This window comes from Rhinopithecus bieti, unplaced genomic scaffold (assembly GCF_001698545.2).
Source record: "Rhinopithecus bieti isolate Rb0 unplaced genomic scaffold, ASM169854v2 scaffold_2254, whole genome shotgun sequence".
NCBI lineage: Eukaryota > Metazoa > Chordata > Mammalia > Primates > Cercopithecidae > Rhinopithecus > Rhinopithecus bieti.
The window spans coordinates 4,808,775-4,831,549 of NW_016803982.1; the positions used below are offsets into that span (position 1 = coordinate 4,808,775).

The 22,775-nt window shown below is 46.4% G+C and overlaps 1 protein-coding gene across 8 annotated transcripts in view; it reads left to right on the forward strand.

Annotated features, from left to right (window-relative positions):
- The window catches only part of STK24 (serine/threonine kinase 24), a 143,496-nt gene that overhangs the window by 54,283 nt on the left and 66,438 nt on the right, over positions 1-22,775 (forward strand). For all 8 annotated transcript variants that reach the window (XM_017862124.1, XM_017862131.1, XM_017862118.1 and 5 more), the window contains exon 2: positions 9,964-10,194. In XM_017862124.1, the coding sequence (XP_017717613.1) occupies positions 9,964-10,194 (231 nt within the window). The remainder of the gene's footprint in view (positions 1-9,963; positions 10,195-22,775) is intronic.

A 22,775-nucleotide genomic window follows, 5' to 3' on the forward strand; every position in this document is an offset into this window, starting at 1 on the left:
TGAAGTGGATCAGTTGGAGGCTGCTGCTGTGGGGGAGGGAGGGCAAGGCGGTGACCTGGAGGGGGCTGGATGGAGAGACACTTCGGAAGAACCATGGCACGGTTTGCATGTTGGGGTGAGAGAGGAATGGGGGTGCGGAGGTTTCCAGCTTTGGAAATGGTAGGTAGCCACACTGTTAATGATGAAACATGGGGTGGGGGGCCTGGGGCGAGGGTATGGAAGGGTGAGCTGGAATAGTAGCCGCCAGCACGCGTCTGTGGGTGGTAGAACCAGACAGGCCAGCATGTAGGTTTCCACCTGCCTGCCCAGTTGGCCAAATCGGTGGCGACTGGCTGGCGTGAGTAGATTCTGAGGCTCAGTTCAGCTCTAGGAGAGAGTTTGTGATTCGTTAGAGATGCTTGCCAAGGCCAGAGTGGAGGAGAGTCCGTGCCTGCAGCCAACTCCCCTTCCCTGCTCCAGTCTCAGCTTCCCTGCCCTAGTCTCAGCTTCCCTCCAGCGTCCTCTTGCCCGTTCCTGTAGGGATAGTGGTGTGAGAAGTACTGGGTATTAGAGCACATCACCCTCAGTTTCTTTTTGTTTTCATGGAAAAGCATAGAGAAGCTCGGTTTCAACCAGAGTAGTTGAGTGTGGTTTGACTGTGCAAGTGGTACATTTGGAGCTGAGTAACTCTGAAAGTTGATTAGTAATGCCACATGCATTTTTCATTGCCAGAAATGGTCAAAAGAAGATGATGACAGCTATTCAGGTTTAAAAATATAAAATACGTAAGTCATCATAGAACAATTTTAACGAATTCTTTCAAGGGATTGTGGAGTATAATAAAGTGTTGTATTGTGTTGTGGAATGACCCTGCTTCTGAGCTGCAGAAGGGCAGAGCTTCGAAATTCTCTTGGTAAATCTTGAGTGGGTAACAGTAACTTCGCACTTGGGTTTTCTCCTCGAAGGAGCCAGAACCCTGGAGGCCAGGCTGGAGTTGCTGGTTTTGCCCCCCTCGTACACTGGGCTGAGGGGACCATGTTTTGTGAGATGAGGGGGAGCAGGAAAACACCCACCTTCTGGCATTCTCATTGAGCGCAGAATCAGTCTGTAAATCAGGAGACACCTCCATTTGTCTTTCTCATTCATTGAGGTTTTCACCTTGCAAGGTAGGTGTGGTCATGACATTGGCAGGGCAAACTCCCAGGTCATGCGTAGTCTGTGAAGGGAGCCCGAGACTGATGGCCCCTGGTCTGTCCAGGGCCTCCGGAGCAGAGGACCATCCTGGGCCGACCTGCACATCCTCATAAATGAGTCTGGTGGCCCAGTGGGAACCCAGGGGCGGGCCTGGTGGAGACGGCTCTCTCCAGCTTTGTGGAGGCCTGATTTTTAGTCTAGGGAGCTGTGGCTGAGGAGACCATCCCCCTGCAGAGCTCTCATTTTGCTTTCTGCGGTTGAGTCAGGCCCAGAGAGGTACAGGAGCTGGGGGGTGGGGGTGGGGGCCGCAAGAGGCCAGCGTGAACTCGGTTGCAGTCACAGTAGGGGACATTTGTTCCAATAAAGCAGTTGATGACTCTGTCCCTCCCCTTGTTTTGGGATTTTCAACTGTGTGCCTCTGAACCCCTCTGGTCTCCTGTGGCCGCTGGCTGGCTCTGCGTCTGTGGCTGGGTGGTGCTGGCGAGGCAGTGCTGGCCCCCCCCCCCCCTCCTTTGTGGCTCACATTGTCCTAGTCCTGTATCCTCTGCATCCAGGCGGCTCTGCCTCTCAACTGTGTTTGGCCCTTCCTCAGAAAAGCCTCCCTGCTCAGGTTTGCCTGCGCAGCCTGTGTGCCCTACCCAGTCTTTCAAGGCACAGGGGCATATGGAGGTGGGCCCAGAGAAGAGTGGGGAAGGGGCTGCCGGTGGCCCGTGGGAGAGTTGCCCAGGTGTGGGCACAGTCTCTGTGACAGGGCTCCCCCGGGTGCTCTTGATTCTGACCTGGTCTTTCAGGTCTTAACTTTCGTCCTCACTGGTGGCCTGCGGAGCGTGTTTCCTGGCACCCTGCCCCTGTGCAGGCCACATGTTCACACTGCTCTAATGGGAGTGGGGTCTTGGCCACTGGGATCAGATGTCCTCTCCATCTCTGGGCTTTTTAGATGAAGTGGAGGGAGAAGGGCAGACTTTTTTTGTTTTTTTTTTTTTTTGGGGGGGAGGGGTATAGCTGAGGTCTCGCTTTGTTGCCTAGGCTGGTCCCAAACTCCTTATCTCAAGTGATCCGTGGACCTCCCAAAGTGCTGGGATTACAGGTGTGAGGCACCACGCCCGACTCTGCCGTGTGCATACATACATGGATCCTCTGATTTTTCAGTTATTCTCAGTGGCTGGCCATTCCCTGTGAAGAGTGATAGGCCCACATCTACACAAAATGGAAATAAACTCCAAAAGGATGCTGATGAAAATTACAAAACAAATCTCTGCTTCCGAGTGTGTACAGATTTACGTCACTGCCTGTTCTCAGGGAATCTGACACATACACAGAGTGACCGTGTGGGCATGTTGTCCTCACATGGGGTCAGTATCAGCAGGCCCATTTCCACCTGTCAAGCGTCTCATGAAAATGCGCCTGTGGACAGCGGTCTTGCGTATCTGAATAACACGTTCCACACCCGCACCACTGGGATGGGCCCTGAAGCTGGTGAGCAAATTCCAGGAAGCCATCTGTGGTCCTTTCCAATCACATTTCCCAAGTTTTGACCAGGAGCTCACAGGCACTCACTCACTCCCTGCCACAGCAGAAATGCACAGCCCGAGTTCCTTAAAACACAAAATTTAAAAAGAAGTAAAGGCAGCCTAATTAAGCAGCAGAAGACAGGTTAAATAAACTCCAATGCAGCCATATAATGGAGTATTTGCATTTTTTGTTTCTAATGACGTGGTCCCAAGCCTAGTACAGTGAGGAGGCAGGAGCTTGCTGGCCAGGTTCAGACCCCTCGTCCGCCCTCTGCCAGCGGTGGGACCAAGGGCAAGATACTCAACATCTCTTCTGCTCAGTTTTCTCATCTGTAAGATGGTAGACAGAAGTACTTTCCTCTTAGCTCTGTCATGAGAATGTGCTGAGACAGTTCATGTGAAGCTCCTGACCCAGGGCCTGGAACAAGTACACTCTCAATAAACCCACTCCTATGAGGCTGGCTACACGCTGTGTGCACTGCAGGGGGAAAACGCCTGAGTCATATTACACTAAGAACAATTTTGCATCCACGAAAAAAATATACATACAGCTTGACAAAGCATCTGTTCACAGAAATGACTGAGAGAAAACAGGACAAAATTGTCTTAAAACTGAAAAAAGCGAAGATTGACCTATTTTGAAAGCCCCTTTCACCCCAGCGTACTGCCAGTGCCCCTCCCGCCACCGCACTCCAGCCACCATCCCTCACCCCGCTCAGCTTTCCAGCAGACCACCCCTGACGTATCCAACTAAAGCCTGTCCTTCAGGCGGGGCGTGCTGGCTCTTAACCCTGAGGCCCCCCAAAATGGAAAGTTGGGCTGTTTCTTAAAATTCTTGGGGAGATTTTAGGGAATTGGGAAGTTGGTGAGTGGAGAACTCAGTATTCGAGTGCCTTCTATTCAGACCCTGCATGGGATGTGTCAGACACTTCCACGAGAAGGTGCTGGATCCTCACTCTCAGTTGCACTTAATGCAGAGGTAGATGCTATTATTTATCATTATCTTTTTACCCCTGAACCCTTCCCTCAGAGGAGCAAGCCAGGGATCATGAGCGTGAGGCAGCTTGTGGGGCTTGAGGCTCTGTGAGCTCGGGAAAGGGAAGTTACCCCCTTGTACTTCCCTTGGTCATTACAGAAGCCAATCCTCCTGCCTGTCCTAGGGCGGTGATCCCTGCTCCACTGTAGGGACAAGACATCTAATTGATATTTTCGAGTGCTGAGTCCAGGGCCTGAGGAGGGGGTGCCTGTGTGCAGGCCGCCCCAGCCCCGCCCCATCCCCAGTCTTTTGCCCTAGGGGAGGTGACTTTGGAGGGGAATATTGTGGGGGTGTCTGTGTGTCCTGACCTCCCCCTGCTTCAGAAAAGGCCAAGCCCCTGGGCGTCCTGATTCTCCTGCCTGGCCCTGGCTTAGGCTTTGCGTCCTTTTAGGCAGGGGTGGTGGGGGTGAGGGGCTGCAGGCCTTTCTAATCTGAGGCCATAGCCAGCGCTCAGTTCAGCCCAAACCCTTCTGAAAAGTAAATTATCAAGATGGCTGGCAGAATTTTGCCTTTTCTGCCAAGGAAATCTACTTTCCTTGGTGAATAAATTCTGGCAGCAGAATCTCGAGGTTCTTATTTGAAATAGGCCTTCTTTGGCATTGATTTTTCTTCTGGCCATAGGGGACACAATATGGTAATGAACCTATGCAAGAAGTGCCAGAGGGCAGGGCTGCCCGCTCGGGGAACCTTGCTTTATTGAGTGCCCTCGTGCCCTGGCCTCAGCAGATGGCTCCCTGCTTGCCAGGGGTAATTTTTAGCCTGGTGTGCAGCTGCTGACACAGAGGCCAGGGGTTCTGAAAGATGCCGCACTTGAGCAGATTGAGACAATGCAGTGACCCTTTATTGTACGGGTGCCATACGCCTCAAAAGGTCTTTTGGGACAATAGTAAAAGAGTGAAAATAGCTGTTTTCTAAGCAGTCTTGGTGCAGGCAAAAGGAAAACGGGCAGGTTACTAAAACATTCCAGAATCCGGAATATCTGCCTCCCGCCATGCTGCCCATAGACGCTTTTCTCCTGCAGTGGTTTCTGTTGAATTCTACTATCTGTTGTTGTATAAGAAACCAAGAAACCACTGTAGCACTTGGTGACCTAAAACAGTAACAGTTTAGCATTTCTCACCATTCTTTGGGGTGAACGGGTGGTTCTTCCGCCAGCCTGGCTGAGGCACGTTCGTGTGGCTGTGGCCAGCTGGAGAGTGTCTGGGGCCTGGGTTTAGCAGGGGCAGTGAGGAAGGCTGGGCGTCTTACCCCAGGTCTAGCAGTTGGCTGTGTGTTTAGCCAGTGCCTTGGTCTCCTCCATGTGGCCTCTCCAGTGGCTAGAACAGACCTCTTCACATGCTGCTGATGGAGGCCTTCCAAGAGGCAGAGCAATGCGGGGCCCCTTGAGGCTTGACCTTGGAGATGGTACACCAGCTCAGGAACCACAGGCCAGGTGATTCAAGGTGTGGGCTGCTCTTATGGGAGCAGCGGGCAAAGTCTTGGGGTGGGGGGTGTAGACACAAGGGATGGCTTATTAGTGCCATTATTGTAACAATCCACAAGGTTGCCTTCCGGTCCCCAGGGTTCATGCCCCTTACACATGTGAGAGAGACTCTTCCCACCAGCATCTCCCCACTTCCCTCCTGGCACAGTGTCTGACTCAAGGTCTGCGTGCCCTGCCTGCTTTGGGGCTGGATGTGGATGGGCTGCCAGCTCTTGATTCAGAGAGCCTCAGCTCAACAAGAGTTGCGGGACAGGAAGAGTGGGGCGGCCGCAGAGACTCCTCTTCAAAGAGGGCGGGGATGGAGGCATCTCACAACACATGGGCCGCAGCAGTTCTGACCTAGAGCCAAGCATGGGCTGTCAGGGCTTCCGCTGGGGCAGTGCCCAGCTTCTAGCATCAGTTTTTGTATTAGTTGCCTATTGTTGAGTAGCAACCAAAACCGAGTGGCCAGAACAGCAGGCTCACGATTTCTCGTGATTCTGTGGATTGAGCAGTTTTGCTGGCCTTTTCTGGGCTCTCTATAGTCAGCTAATGGCATGGTTGAGGCCAGGTGGCCCAGGATGACTTGAGGCGCATCCTAGGACCTCAGCTGGGGTCCAGGAAGTGGGCAGATGTCATTGTCTTTCTGACCACACCATTTTCGATTGCCTCCTTTCCCCTGCCTCGTGGTCACGTCCCTCTGCGGAGGGAGCTCTGCGAGTCCTCTTGGGGCCTTGCTTAGGTTATATTCATCAGAACACAGAGCAAGACTAGCCCAGGTTCAAGGGCCACGGAGGCAGCCACTGTCTCTTGTTGGGGGAAGTGTCCAAGTCACACTCATAGGGGTGTGGACCCAGAGAGGTGGGATTTGTGGGTGGTTATTTTTGTAACAGTCTCCCACAGGGTCAACAACATGGTAAGAGTTTGGATACATTCTTGTTGCCTACTTTTAAAATTAAGTCTCAGAAAGCAAAGGCCACTGTTTTCTTAGTATGGGAGCCGGACAGTTACTGGAGGGGGGTGATCAGCTGACCTAGCATGATGGTGTTTTAGTGGCATGTCCCTTGTTGGGGCTGCCTGGCCTCCTGTCCCAGCCTATGCTGAGCGGTGGTTCTCCAGGTGTGGTCCCTGGACCAGCAGCGTCTCCCTACCCCCCCTGGGATTCCAATTCTTGGGCCCACCCCCAGTTGACTGAATCAGAAACTCTTGGTGAGGTGGGGCTCTGTGGCCTTCCAGGGGAGTGTGAGGCTCACCCAGGTCTGAAAATCACCACTCCCAGGAATGACAGTGCTAACCGGCTCTCCTGACCTCAGGAAGGCAGGCTGTTACCACCCCACTCACGCTTGTCAGCAGGAAGGGCTGCCCCCTTCCCTCCAGGGCCCCCTGTCTGTTTGTAGGATAGGCTTTGAGGTGTCTAATCTGTGTCCTGTTCATGCCAGGGTGAGTCTGGGGTTTTCTTATTGCTCAGGGGACATTTACTGACCACAGTCCCATGCCACTCGTTATACCTGGGCACAGGGGTGTAGAGGTGCGTGAGACACAGCCCCTGACTCCTCAGCTTGCAGCTGAGCAAAGGAGACAGCGCAGAGCAGAGGGCGACTGTGGGACAACAGTCCAGCAGGGGAAGCGGCGAATTCCATGCACACATGTTGAGCTTGAGATGTCTGGGTAGAAAGAGAGAATGCCTGGGAAGCAGCTGGTCCGGGGGGTTCCCGTTCAGAAGGCACGCCTGAGCCAGCGCTTTGAAAGCTGTCATGTACATGAGTCTTGATCACAGCCTTTCCTTCAAGGTGGTGATTGACCAGAATCCATCGGGGTGTTTTAAAAACATGGGTTATTCACCTTGTTCTCTTCTGAACTCCCATATATTTATGCAAGAATGTCAGATGTCCCAGGTTTGGGAAACGAGGGCCCCAGACCCTGAAACTACTGGGCACCCGTGGGGAGGAGTAGTAGAGGCCCAGGCTGGGACCTGGAGTAAGGGCCAGACAAGGTGGGGTCAAGGTGGAATCTCTGTGAAGATCTTTCTGGAACTAGGGGGACTGGAAGAAGCCAGCAGGAGCAGGGCTGTGGATGCTAAAGGACTGGAAAGTTACCCAGAGGAGGGGGAGGGCGTGGTTGAGGAGGCTCAGACACGACACTGCAGCACTGGTGACCGGAGCCAGGGCGCAGCCAGGCTGCAGTGGCGGGGAGGACCAGGCAGGTCCAGATGACTTTGACGGGACTCCAGAGGAAGGAGAGAGTGGAGGAGGAGGGCTTATGGGTTAGGGAGGGTGCTGTCGTTTGTTTTAAATGGGAGAAACTGGAGCATGTTGCCAAGGGCAGAGAGCCAGCAGAGAGGGGTGAATGGAAGAAGGAGCTGAGAAGGGGTTTACTGACGAAGCCATATCCTGGAGAAGAGAAGGATGGACTCCAGAGCCCAGCTTTGGGGGCTGGCCTTGAGTAAAAGGAGGGCCACCCTACCTCATCCTGGAGGGAGCACGGTAAGGGAGAGGGCATGAAAGCAGCGAAGATAGTAGCTGCCGAAAACGGGGTATGTTTCATTATAGCTAAAAAAGGAGATGAGCGCTGCTTTCCCCGCATCCCCAAAAGCTTCTCATCCTAGCAGCTTGTGTTAGAGGAGGTGGAGGTGCAGGCTCAAGGCCGCGTGCAGGGTGAGTCAGATGGGAGGTACCCACCCGGGCATTCTGTGGCATTCCCAAAAGTGACTGGTGATACTCAACTGGGGTATTGACAAGCTTGAAAATAGGAAGAGGAGGATATTGTAGGGCTGCTCACTAGCTACGAAAACAGTCTTCACTTGAGAAAATTATCCTGGGCTCTGACTGTGGGTCATTGACTATCTCGGTAAACCCAGGGGTCTTGGACTGTGTTTTTTAAAACCTGTAAATACACAGCCAGGCTTCCTCCTAAGTATGACTGTCTTAAGATGTTTGAAATGTAGTGCCATGACTGAAAACACTTTAGCAATTGTTCAGGAAAAGAAATTAAATGCCTCTCGATTAATCACCCAATTAGTATGTTTAGTGCAGTACTTTAAGTGGAAATGAAGTTGGATAGATAGTGTCATTTTTAACACAACGGACGTTTGTGTAGCTTTTTAGGAGCCAAAGGGGATCATGGCTAAAACTGTAGTCCTTGTAATCCCTGGGAGCTCGTTAGACCTCGGATTACGCTGGCCATGACCTTCCGGTGTGGGCCGAGCGCTCAGTGCCTGGCCTCTGGCCTGTCCTGCTCTCTTGGTAACCCCAGGATGCGTTTCCCATTGGGTATATGTCCAGCACACAAGCCTTACTTGGTTCATTTTGTACTAAGATGGTTGGTGGGTTTTGTGAGCTTTTGCATTGTTTGATGTGCAGCCTTAAACCAACATGGGGCAGGGGCACTGCTCCCCTGTGTGCAGGAGGTCACTGTGGCTATCTGCTCATGTGTCATTGCTGTGATATGTGCGTCGTTGCCATGGTGGACACGCCGTAGCACAGTAAGGCCTGCAAACCAGAAATGGGCTGACTGGCTTTCAACAGTTCTCTTGGAGAGTAGCTGCTCGGAACTCAGTGTGTCTCACCTTGGAGACCTGTGGCTGGGTAGCCCTTGATGGTCCCCAAGGCTGGCCTCACTCATGATGCACTGCAGTTGCCATAGTGCTGTGTGTGTGACCCACCTCACATGCGCTGCTCTGTGAATACCCCTTCTGTGCCATCTTTCTTCTCCTCGTTCTCTTTACCTCCTTCTCAGGCCTCCCTCTCCTCCCTGCGCTTGTTACTTTCCCTAGTAGTTCAGCTTCCTCAAAGGACTGACAGATTTGGAGGGCTGGCCTGGCATTCTCTTCCTCCTATGGACCATTTCTGAGGGAAGATGTGTCTGCAGTGGTGGCAGTTCTGAGAGTCCTTCCTTGCTCTGTGGGGTTCCAGGCTATTGCTTGTCACCAGGGTGCCATTGGCATTTTGGGCTGTGCAGTTATTTGTGGGGAGATGTGCAGCGTCCCTGTCTTGCCTTGCTAAACGTCAGGATCGCTTCTCAGTTTCCTGACAGGCCCTGTGGTTGACAGGTTACTGCCCCCTTTGAGAACTCAGCTGTTCACACGACTCTGTATCGTGCATCTGTTAGGATGAGAGCTTGAACTCTGACAGCCAGCCTTCTTGGAAATGTATACTATCTATGTATGTGTAACTAATCAGGTGGTTAAGAGCTTTTAGAGGCTATTTCCAGGGTACAGCATTTATGTGACAAAAGAAAACAGGCTGCTTATTGTTTTCTGGAATCTGGTTAGATTGTTATCGTTTTGGTGAAGGCAGTACTATTCATGAAGATGCATACTTACGGTATACATTTTTTTCTATTCTGTGAGATAGCTGGTTAAGATTTTAGTAAAAATCCATTTGAATTCAGGAACTTTTGGGGATTGAGTAGGGAGAAAAGTGAATTTTTGCTTAGACAAGAGTGATTTTTCAATAAATCTATGTATCCTAACATGTTCAAATAAGCACTTAGATTTTAATTTACCCTCATTACATAAGAGTTGGCATCTTTTCCATGTTTTCTAATCTAGCTGGGTAATTGTTCTTACTGCACGCTTGTTCTCTTTCATAGTCTGATGCGTGTGTGTAGGTGAGACCTAGGAATCTTACGCCCTGAACCTGCCACTAGCCTGATGGCTGGACACAGAAAATAGATGAGTCCCTGGAAGACTGTGTGGTCTATAACATTACATACAAAATGACAAAGGAGTTGTGGTGCTGTGAGGGACTGAAGTTTCCCTTTTCTCTTCCTTCTCTCTACAGAACCTAAAGGCAGATCCAGAAGAGCTTTTTACAAAACTAGAGAAAATTGGGAAGGGCTCCTTTGGCGAGGTGTTCAAAGGCATTGACAATCGGACTCAGAAAGTGGTTGCCATAAAGATCATTGATCTGGAAGAAGCTGAAGATGAGATAGAGGACATTCAACAAGAAATCACAGTGCTGAGTCAGTGTGACAGTCCATATGTAACCAAATATTATGGATCCTATCTGAAGGTAAGGCTTAAAATAACGTGCTTTTCCGTTCTGCAGCACTTGGCTGAGGTGCGAGCAGGGGATGGGAAGGACTCTGATAAGATACGACACAGCAGGTTTCAGAGCAAGGAGAAACGTTTTGACCTTCGTGATCAAAAGAACCTGGCTTCAATGGTTCTGTCATCTCAAATGTCACCTATAGAAGTATTTGTGGTGAAAGTGTTTGATGTTATAATTCTCTTTTGAACAAGAAAGAGTCTTTCTGAGTGGGACTTTGTCAAAAAAACTGCTTATTAAGTTATTATAACAGTTATTCATGTAATTTTAGGACTGCTTATGATTAGTATTAAAAACTCATACCAACTCAAGAATGTTAATCTTTTGATATTCTCAGTTACCAGCTGTGGTTTAATTTAATGCTGTTAAGAACTGCTGATGAGAATTGATGGTGTTGGTTAGTTAGCTAGCTTATCCACACTTGACTTTTAAGAATGCTAGGTAAATTAGTAATTACTTAAATAAAATGGTAGTTATAATATGATACAAAAATTGTCCTGGACTGCCACTCCATTCTTTAAGTGGGAAAGAATAGTATTAAATAGGATTAAAAATAGTATTAAAATGTTTTCTGATCCTGCATGGAACCATTTTACCATTTTAGAACAATCCTGTTACAACACTAAGAAGGCTTATGACTGTTCCTTGTGTTTCAAGTTCCTCGACATATACCCGTTTCACCTAACTTAAAAATGTTGTAACCTTTAAAATGGGGTTTTAGAAATCATAAGAATTGGTGAAAAAATATGCTCTGAAATAATTATTGTGGAATACAGAACTATGAAGAAAGAAATGACGATTTTCTAGGGGAGGCAGCGATAAACCTGGATAATTTGGGCTAGGCCTCTTCCTCTCTTGGCCTTACCCTCTAAAGTCTCTAAGTTACAACTCGTAAGCTGCTCTGATGTCAGAAGGGAGCGTGTAGGTTTTGCTTTTGTAGAAATATAATAAGGTATAAGTCAGAGGATGGACAACACTGATTTGCTAAAATGGATATTTAAAGGAAATCAAAATTGAGCAGTGGTCTCTTTTTTAATCCCTTGTGTAAAGGATGGCAATATGTTATAGGTCAAATGTAGCATTTTGAAATGGAAAGAGTTTTGGAGTCAGGCGTCACAGGACTTGAATCTTGTTGTCATTTACTTTGGTGTGTGGCCTTGAGTGAGTTTTCGTTATTTTTTATAACTTCTCTACTTTCTTGTTTGCAAAATGGAAAATTATGATAGATACCATATGTTACAAAGATAAAACGGAATTAAGTATGTGAAAGTACCTGACATGTAGTAGGTACTTAATGAGTATTTTCCTTCCTTGGTAGCGTTTATTCATACCTCATCTCTTAAATTACCCTGGAATGAAGGTAGTTTGCAGTGAAGGTATCCATTGAGGTTGAACCAAGAAAACCAGGACCAAAGAATGGAGGAAGAATGCCAGCAAAAAGAGCAAATGTTGCTGTGATAGGGCACCCAGTTTGGGGCTTGACACAGCAAAAAGGAAAGCACTACACGTGTGACTTCCGTGGGGAATGCCAGCGTCTTCTTGATGTTAAATATCTTTTTTTTTTTTTTTTTTTTTATGAGATGGAGTCACACTGTAACCCAGACTGGAGTGCAGTGGCGTGATCTCAGCTCACTGCCCCCTCCGCCTCCTGGGTTCAAGCGATTCCTGCCTCAGCCTCCTGAGTAGCTGGGATTACAGGCGCTCACCACCATGCCTGGCTAATTTTTGTATTTTAGTAGAGATGGGGTTTCACCATGTTGGCCAGGCTGGTCTTGAACTTCTGACCTCAGGTGATCCATCCACCTCAGCCTCCCAAAGTGCTGGGATTACAGGCATGAGCCACTGCGCCTGGCCTCGATGTTAAATTTCGATTGAAAACAAACAGCTAAAGAAACTCAGTTTGGACTCTGTCCACTGTGCTGCCTGCTATTCCCTGTGAAATGACTTCAGCAGTAGTGTTCTAGTAAATTCAGCGTTGGATTTCATGTGGTTTACTGATGTTGTATTTTAATACGAATTATTATTATGGTTTTGGCAAAGGAAGTGTGGAGGATCCTGACAAATACTTGGTGATTTATACCAGCTAATATTTAACTGTGGAAATTAAGGATCACTGATTCAAAACATCTTCTTCAACCTCAGCTCCTTAGCACAATTTCTGCTGCATGCTGGAACAGATTGCTTTATTGTGGCCACAGTACATATCTGCACGTATCTAGAGATTCCATCCAACAGGTCCTGTTCTTGCCTGAGTTGCTAATTCTAGAACACTAGGTTCCAGATCAGCCTAACCTTGATCTAAGTTTGCCCCTGTATCTTGTTTAGTTATCGTGACACCAACTGCCGTAGTAAGCTCCTTAAATGTATAACAACTCGTACGTGATAGAAATGTATCTCTTCCTCACTGGTTGCCCTGATCCGTGGGCTGTTTTCCTTCAGACACTGATTCAGGAACCCGAGTTCCTTTTATCTTATTATTCTTTCATCTTGACAAGTGACTGTGCTCAGCTGCCATAAGTCAGCGTTGGGGCAGAAATGGACGCTCACGTGTGGGAAGTTTTTATGTGCCCAGGCCTGGACGTAGGGCACATGATTTCTGTTCATGTTCTCCTGGCCAAATCTCAGCCACGTGACCACACCTGACCCAGGGGAGGCTAAGAAATGTCACTGAATCGTGTGCTTCATGGAAAGAGGACACAGGCTGTATGCACAGTAGGCTGGCCTTTTCAAAGTCGCTTCATCTCTGTAGGAAGTGGAATAGCTCGGGGAGTGGCCTTCAGGTGCTGATGGCCTCTGGGCAGGTGGAAGAGTGTTCATACTTCATCCAGTGCGCTCTCTGTATTTTACTAAGCAGATTGTCCTTTAGGGAATATCTCCCACAAGAATGCCTGGAAGAACGTGGCCATTGTGGAAAGTTGGCCCAGATTTTAAAGCCATGTGTAGGACAATTGTCTTATTTGGCTACACACATCATGAACTGTTCTTCTAAATAATTAACTATTATAATTGAGCAGGAGAAGAATCCAGACCTGTAATTCTGTCTGCCCATTCTTGTGGAATGGAGTGTCATGAAATTCTTTGGCCCAGAAGAGGACCCTCCTGAGTCAGAGGCCATTCTTCCATCATCTTGGTAGGTTTAGAAAGTGTGGTCCTAATGTCAAGTAGGATACAGATTAAATGGATTTGTAAGACAAATGGGTCTTTGCCACAGAGCTGGAAATAGTGCTCTGTATAGTTTTCATTGTCATTTTAAAACACTCCCTGTAGCATTCAGAGCTAATGTTCTTAGTTCTTTAAGGGTGATTGGAGAGAGGGCCTTAGGATTTCACCCTGTGTTAAGGGACTTTTATATAGCAGGCCAGGACAAAGAAGAAATAACCAGAAACGGTTTTCTTCATTGCTGGGGTAGCTAGCATTCACAGGTCTCATAATTAGGTTTTGGTTCATTCCTCTAGTCTAGAAAAAGAGATTTAAAACAATAGATAAGTGGTCTGAATATTCTGAACGTTACTAACGATCTGGTGAGTGGTGGTAATTTTGACAGTAGCAGCGATCAAGTCACAGAATTGCTTTGTAGCATGTTTGTTTCCCCAAAGATTAAAACAAGGACTAGAATTTAGGGAGGAGAAGGACCAATACAACAGTGATTTTTTTTTTTTTTTTTTTAATAGTTATGGATCTGAGGCCTGGAACGGTCTTGAAGATGATCACAGACCGTGGAAAAAACTTCACCCATTGTAGTTTGTGTTTACTTTTTGGGAAATTAAACCAGCTGGGATACTTAACCAGAATCCTCCATGTCCCAGCCATTATACCCCTGGAGTTTTCTGCCACTGAAGTACCCTCCACAAAGTCCAAATGAAACTGCCTGTGTGTGGGGTTGGGTAGATTATGGGGTAGGGTGCAGGAGGGGAGAGAGAATTTTTTGGTTTTGTATTTTAACTAGGCAGTGAAGACATACAATTGTAACAGAGAACAGGATGGTGTACAGGATTCTGACCTGTTTTTTCTCAGTGCACCATTTGCAAATGTGCATTCCCTTCAGCACTTACAAATCTCATCTTTTTTGTTTTGTTTTGGGGAGCTTGCCAGCCTATCAGTGTCCGTATTGAGATTCACTTTTAGTTATAGCCAAGATTGTAGTCTCAGATTCTAGCACAGGTACTCAACTGGTCGCCGTTTGGGCCGCTGATTTTCTGGAGGAAATGCAGCTATACTTCCATGATTACTATGAAGATTAGATCATGTATGTAAAGTGCTAGCAAATAGATTTTTAGAAAATGATGATTTTCCCTTATTAAAAAAATTTTAAGTTTCTGTGCCAGACTCAAAATTCACAAGTCTTAAAATAGATTGTTAGCATGCTAAAAATAAGGTTTATCATTTTCTTTTATGATAAATTATTTATTCCTCTCAAACATCAAACTGGTTTAACCAAAGCAAATCAGGTACAAGGTCTTAAAAAAAAAAAAAAAAAAAAAAAAAAAAGCTGTGCTTTTCAAATTTCTTCCTTGCTGTAGTAGTTTTTGTTGTAGTGTCATTATTAAAGAAACATGCCCTGTTGTCTCATTGTGGATTCAGATCCCCAACATTATTTACAAGTTTTTATCATTTCCTAAAAACTTTCTGGGTATTTTGACCCATCAGATTCACCAGAAGGCTAATATGGGAAAGTCCCTTGGTGAGTTTTAGAAAACCAAGTACTCTCTGAGAGTACGGATGATTCTGGGAAAGGGTTGATTGTGGGTACGTTACAGGTTCGTCATCTCACTTCGCAGTCATCTTTCCAAGTTATATTCTTGGGACTTCTGTTGTTTTTTCTGCCTTCCCCAAAGGGGAAATAGTAGTTTCTGATGAAATAGAAAAACCAATCATTTTATCCTTGAGGAAAAAGGTAAAAAATACTGATAGAAGTGGCCAGCGTCTCCATGAACGAGGCTGCTGTGCAGACTGTCCATCTGTGGTCTTGGATGCTTCTCCTCCCTGCGTAACTAGTAACTAGCCCACTGACTCTCAGATGCACCCTAGTTTGGACAATAGAAAATAATCAGCCTACTTACTGTGCCTGTCTGCAGAAAAACACCGTGATTCTCTGCCTTGCCCATATTGTATGATAACTTCACATTTCAGAGAAATTAGTCTAGTTACATGATGATGAATGTATCCTGTTAGGACACCTGTGAATTTTATCTTCACTCACACCTTTCTTCCAGCTAGTTCATAGCAAACCTTGCTCTTGTATTGGCCCCTGGCTTCAGGCATACTTAGGAATTCAGATGGGTTATTATGTTAGTTTCTAAAAGCATTTTAGTTGAGATATATGCTTGGTGTGGGTGAACCTCTCCTGTGCCTCAGAAATTCTCATCAAAGCACACAGTGTCTTTCTCATTCATGTCTTTCCTCCTTCAAAGGCAGAGTCCCAGCAGCACTTTCATTGAGATGGTGAAAATGAGATACTATTTTAGTGCATATGGAGAGATGATTTGCAGTTTATTTGAATTAGATAAATGAAATCGAAAGGGCCCAGAAGAAAGTTGAGACTCCACCATATGGAGAAGCTCTTGTGTAGTCTGAAGTGCTTCTGTGGTCTTAACAGGGAAGAGAACTGAGCCACCTAGATCTAGCACTGTGTACCTCTCTGTCCCTCCTGCCACTGCCCCGTATGGACTTTCCTCACTGAAGGCACAGGTGACAGTGCAGATGTTTCGGCTGCCGCTACTTTGGGGTGTGGGTGGAGGCCAGGGATGCCTGTCACATGCACAGGATGGCCCCACACAGGGAATTACCCAGCCCAAGTGTCCACAGAACCACTGTTGAAAAACCGCCGTGTGGAACAAACCTTTTGTCTCAGAAAATAGGTATAAATAACGGTATCTCTAGTGCTGACGTTTGGGACTCTTGGAATATCCCAAAGGGCAGTTTGGATGGAGGGTCTCGGGGGCCACGGCTGTGCCCACCATGATGTCCGTGGCAGGACCCAGTGCAGGATTTGCCAGCATCGTGAGAAGGGCGTGTCCATACTCGGGGCAGTGTGTCCATGCTGCGTGGGCCGGCCAGCCTCTGCTCGCGAGGCTGTGAACGCTCACACAGCACCTGGAAAGGGTGGTATCTCAGAGGTGCTTTTCTGGGTTACTTTTGTTCTGAGGTAAGAAGGGGCAGCAGGTGGACCCTGATGGGCTGCAGAAGCTGGTTCGAGGCAGGGACTGATTACATAAGTGTTGGCGGTGACCCCGGCAAGTTTGGTGTTTGTTATAAACCCCGCTTTCCGCAGTTGAGCAGAAGACGCCACACATGAGAGGGAGCCCCTCCCTCACTGAGTCTTAATGGGACGTTTGTGACTCTCCCTTGGACGCTTGTACTCTTTCCACAAAGTTAATATTCCCTGAGATATTATTTACATCTGGAATGGGGCTGTGTGACTGGAGGTCCTCACCTGCCCATGTTTTTTGCATGTTTTGTAGCAAACTGATAATGACCAATGTCAGATTTTATCTGGCTTTATATTTTGACCTTGTTGATTAGAGTAGTGTTAATGAAGGAGAAAGAAGTTAGGGACCGGCACCTTGCTTTCCCTTTTTTTTTTTTTTCCAAAAAACCAAAAACTAATTTTGGGTGCATTTAGGGTTTTGTTTTGTTTCTGTTTCTTGGTAGACATGACATGTATTTTTAGTGCTTAGCAGAGATCTTCCCAGTAGCCTTTTTGAGCTTTGGACTCCTTCCTAGCCAATACAATGGCTATTTCACTCTGCTGAGTCAGTTGTTGCTCATTTTCTGGTTGCATTTCTTCCTCCCTGTTCTATTTATGGACCTCAGATTAGAGTTGAGTTTTTCATATTTTGCAGTTCATGGCACCGTCATCGTCGTCCTGTGTAAGATCCTTTTCTGTTTTAACCTGTGTCTTCAGTAAATAAAACATGGTTTTGTGTATGGTGTATGGGTTTATTTTTCCCCATAACATTTTAAAAAAATTATGTGCTGTAGGCCAGGCACGGTGGCTCACGCCTGTGATCCCAGCACTTTGTGAGGCTGAGGCGGGTGGATCATTTAGGTCAGGAGTTTGAGACCAGCCTGGCCAACATGGGGAAACCTCGTCTCTACTAAAAATACAAAAGTAATTAGCCAGGTGTGGTGGCATGCACCTGTAGTCCCAGCTAATTGGGAGGCTGAGGCACGAGAATCGCTTGAACCTGGGAGGCTGAGATCGCACCACTGCACTCCAGCCTGGGTGACACAGCGAGACTGTCTCAAAAAAAAAAAAAAAAAAAAAATTACAGTAAAATTCACTCTTGGATGTATAGTCCTATGTGTTTTAACATATGTATAGATTCTTGTAAGCCCCACCACACATAGGAACCAGAACAATGCTAATGTTCCAAAGAATTCCTGAAGTATCCCCCGCCCCGGCAGTCACCGATCTGTCTTTAGCGTTTTGGCTTTTCCGGAGCACCATGGATGGAATCACACTTCTATTGTTCGTGGCTTTTCTCAGTTACTGTCATGCCTGAGGGATCCGTCCATGTTCATGCATGTGTCACTTGTTTGTTCCTTTTCACTGTTGGGTAGGGCACCATGGCATGTGTAACCAGGTTGACCTAGCAAAGGACGTATGGGTGTTTCCAGAATTTGGTGATTATGAACCATGTTGCTATGAATATTGATGCACTTTTTTGGTACGAACATGTTTTTCACTTCTCTAGAGTAAATACTTATGAGTAGGATAGGTATTTGATTTCTATTTAATGTCTGTTTAATTTTCCAGAGTGCCTGTATAATTTTGCATCCCCACCAGCATTTGGGGTAGTGTCAGTAATTTTCATGTTTGCCATTTTAGTAGGTGTGGAATGGTATTTCATTGTAGTTTTCATTTGCATTTCCCTAATGGCTTATGATTTTTGAGTATCTTTTTGTATGACGCTATTTCCATGCAGTACTCTAGACTTTGAAGTAGGAGATTCATTTTAGGTAAATGCTACCATGTGGGAATATGGGGCCGGGCATGGTGGCTCACCCTGTAATTCCAACACTTTGGAAAGCCGAGGTGGGAGGATCACTTGAGCCCAGGTGTTCGAGGCTGCAGTAAGCTATGATTGTGCCATTGTGCCCCAGCCTGGGTAACAGAGTGAGACCCTGTCTTTTATTAGTAAGGAAAAAAATACTACCATGTGGTTGTTCAGAATAGCCTTACCAGCTAAACTCCTGCTAGCAGCGGGTGTTTGTTTCTGTCTTTAAGTAAAAAAAGTAAAAACCTTTACTGATCTACAATTTGCATACAATTCACCCATTTAAAATATACAATTCAAGAGTTTCTGGTATATCACAGTGCGGTGCACCCATCACCACAATTTTAGAACATTTTCATCACTCCCGAAAGATACTCTGCCTGTCGTCATTCACTTCCCATTTCTTCTGAAATTCCCCTGCCCTGGCAACCACGGGTCTGTTTTCTGTCTCTATAGTTTTGCATATTCTGGACACCTCATGTAAGTGTGGTCATAGAATATGTGTCCTGTTGTGTCTGGTTTTTCACTTGGCATGTTTTCAAGGGTTCTGTTGTAGCCTGTGTCCGTAGCTGCTTTTTATTGCTGAGTAATATTCCATTGTATGGATAGACCACATTTTGTTATCTATTTGTCAGATGATGGATATTTGGGTTTTTATTTTTTGGCTGTTAGGAATACTGTTCCTATGAACATTTGTGTACAAGTTTTTGTGTGGATATGTTTTCCTTTGTTTTGGATGTATTACTCGGGAGTGCGGTTATTGGGTCAAATGTGTTTTGGGAGCCCCCATCTAAATTGGGGTTCCAGTATCAGAGTAGCTAGTGACTCTTCACTAAGGGGAACTGAAAGGCAGTTGGATGTGGGTGATGACCATGTGCCTTTCACAGGATGATGCTTTTACCTGGTGGATGGGCTCATGCATAATAGTCTGAGTCCAGATTCAGGAAACTTGTTTATACTGACAGACACCCCTGTGGGTCTTGTCTGACCTCCTGGCCATCAGTCTGGTGCTGGGAGTCCAACCTTGTTTGCTCCCACGTGTCCTGGGGTAATGTGGTTGGTTCTTCAGATGGAGGATGCAGAGTCTATGCACCATCACAACAGGAAGCAAGTTCAAAGATATTTTTTAGAAGATGCTTTTGAAAAATGGCTACATAATGATTGTACAGATATCTGAGGTACATGTGATATTTTGATATTACATATAGTATATCGTGGTCAAATCCCAAGTTCAAAGACTTATTACTTACATATTCTGGGCCAGGAGGACAGTCCTCTGTCCTGGGTTATGCGAGGCAAGAATGAAGAGTCAGGCAGAGAGAGAGAAAGAGAGCGAGAGAAAGAGAGAGAGAGAGAGTGTGTGTGAGCACACAACTGGCAGGATGCATAAGAGGGAACAGGGCGTGGGGCTCTGTAAGTTCTCGGGCAGGCCTGAGCAGTCTGTTTAAAGGAAGCAGATGGAACGCTGGGAGCTCAGTCTGCTGGGTGTAGGAGATGCCTCTAAATTCTTATCTTGGCCAGAGAGCTGGGCCTTTTGGGTGTGGTCTAGAACTGGAGACCGTGTCAAGGGTGACTAAGCCCTGCTTCTGGTATGAGAAAGTTAAACTTGGCATTCAAAATGGGTGCCAAGGCAACATAAAATTGGAAGAATTTACTGTAATATGCAAAGTTTATGTTTAACCTTCTGAGGAACTGGGTTTTTTTTTTTTTTTTTTTTTGAGGAACTGTTGAGACTCTTCAGTAGTGGCTTATGTTCTCATGGTACTGAATAAAGGTTTCAATTTCCCCTCGTTTGTTTGTTTTACATTATATTAAGCAGTATCATGGTTTTCACATGCATTTCCCTCATGGGTAATCATGGCTAATTGTGTTGAGCATGGTTTGTCTACATTCTGCCATTGATACTATAAAACTTTCTTTCACCAATCTTTTAGCTGTTACACAGTATTTTATGTTTATTTCCATTTCTGTTAATCATAACTTTGAGCTTCTATTTATATATGTTCTTAACCATTATGATTATTCTGTTGAATTCATATCTCCTGTGAAGTTTTCTATAGTTTAATGTGTTTATTACATGTGATGATCAAATTCCCTTTCTTTCAATTTTCTAGTCAGGAAATAATTTTCTCATAATTAGGCTCATGAAATATCATGAAACTAAAAAAGCGTGCCCAAAACTATATGTTTCGGCCTGGTAACCACATTACAAATTAATTCATTACAAATTATTTCTAGTCTGTGAACAGGAGCTCTAGTGAGTCTCACCAGGGCTAGTCAAATTCCTCAAGCTTGATCATCCCTTTGAGATCCGATGAAACAGCTTTGAAATTGGCAAAGCTGAAGAATGGACTTCAAAGCAGAGAAGGTGTGAGTTGTTTTAAGTGGGAGCTTCATGGGAATAAAATATGAGGTGTGGTCCTGAAGGTTAGTTTGTGAGTTTGTTACAAAGTTAACTCATTCTGATTTAAGACTACTTTGTCTGAGAGTTAGGGGAAAGTGCTTTTTTCTCTCTGCCATAGCTTGTATGGCATGCAACCAGAAACTGTACACAGACATGCCCCTGGCCCCTTTAAAATACCCTTTGTTCCTTCCACCCTCACTTTCCCCGACAGTAGCAATAAGTTTACCAAGAAGATCTCATCTTCTGTCCCAACAGAAATTCTAAGTAGCATTTCCACTCTCAAGCGGGGCTCGTGGTAAGTTGCGTTTAAATTGGCATTGTTTTCTGCTGACCATGAAAGGCTGGTGGTTTACTTGTAGGCAAATACTCTTGCTGTTTTTTTAAATACTCACAGTCTTCTGTGAAATTTCCTATTATGTTTCTTGTCTCTTAATGTTGGTTTTTGATACCACAGGTGTGTTCTCTGACTTTATCACACTACTTTTAACTTTGAAGCGTCCTCTGTTGGGAAAAAATAGCCTTGATTTTAATGTAGTTAATCCATCAGTTTTTCACCTTATGATTTCTGCTTTTGGGATCCTGTGTAAGAAGTACATCAGCTTCACATAGGTTATAAATATATTTATTTTTCTTCTATTAGCTTTATAATTTAGCCTTTCACATTTTAGTATTTAAAGTAGCAAGAAACAGTGGGGAGGGGGAAGAATTCTGGGCAGCTTGGACTGTCGTTGCAGGCTACGTGGTTCTTTATATTTTTGAGTTTATTGTAATGTCAGACACTTGTTATGCATTGGTGTTTGAATTCTCCTTTGGTACTTTCCCTCTTGCATTTTGGGCCTTGTGGATTTATGCGATAACACCGCTTGAGCTTGACTTGGAATAGAGATTTTAGGGTTGGGGGAAGAGATATGCAGTGGGCTTTTGGGAAGTATCATAAAAGAAGCTAGAGACAAGACCTAGTTAGAGGGGAGGCTGCCTTTACCATCATGTTTCTGTTCTTCTCCTGCCCTCCTGATTCTGTGCTCTGGAGGTCTGGAGACCTGCCTCAGGATATCCCGTCCTGGCTGGGAATGAATCCAGGGAGTGTGGTAGTCTAATTTTGGGATCTGTTTCCTCATCTGCAGAGACTGGGCATACTTGTCTTTTAAGTTAGTTGCAGTCTGTAATTGATTTGACTCAGCTGGCCCTAAGATACAGTATTCCTTGTGTAAAGTCAGAGAAATCAGAGCCAAAGATAATTAGAGCTGGAAGGGCCTTTGGAGGTGCTTAGCCCTTATCTTTATTCTCTAGGCTAGAAAACCTTGGCCGGGCGCGGTGGCTCAAGCCTGTAATCCCAGCACTTTGGGAGGCCGAGACGGGCGGATCACAAGGTCAGGAGATCGAGACCATCCTGGCTAACATGGTGAAACCCCGTCTCTACTAAAAATACAAAAAACTAGCCGGGCGAGGTGGCGGGCGCCTGTAGTCCCAGCTACTCGGGAGGCTGAGGCAGGAGAATGGCGTGAACCCGGGAGGCAGAGCTTGCAGTGAGCCGAGATTGCGCCACTGCACTCCAGTCTGGGCGACAGAGCGAGACTCCCCCTAAAAAAAAAAAAAAAAAAAAAGAAAACCGTGGCCCAGAGAAGCTGAGTGATTTCGTTTTCTCCTGCTGTCAACACTAGGACGAATACCCTTAGATTCCAGGCAAGTGTGAAACGGTGGCCCTGGGCCGGGAGCCTGCAGGCCACTGTCTTGCTAATTTGCTCAGGCTTTCAAAGCTTTCAGCCCTTTGGCTGTTGAGCTGGGATTTAGGGCCAGAGGTTCCTCATTCCTGGTCTATGGTTAGCTTCCCTGCACCTGACGGCTGTCCTCTTATGTTCTTCTCTCCCATTTTCTTACTGGATTCCCTCTCTCCGGTGGTGTGTTCTCCTTCTACAGAGGGTATTTCAGGTATTTATTCAGTAGTTCAGCCATTTTACAAAGTCAAAGAAGGGAGAAGGGGGTATCGGTGGAGCAGACACAGTGGCACTGGCTTGCTGGAGGCATCCTCGCTGCGCGTTTACGGAGGCCTCGTGTTGACCAGCGCCATCCTTTGCACTTAGGCCTCTGCTCACAGGTCAGCACGCCCTTTGTATGTGGCCAGTGAGGTCCTCCTGAAAGCC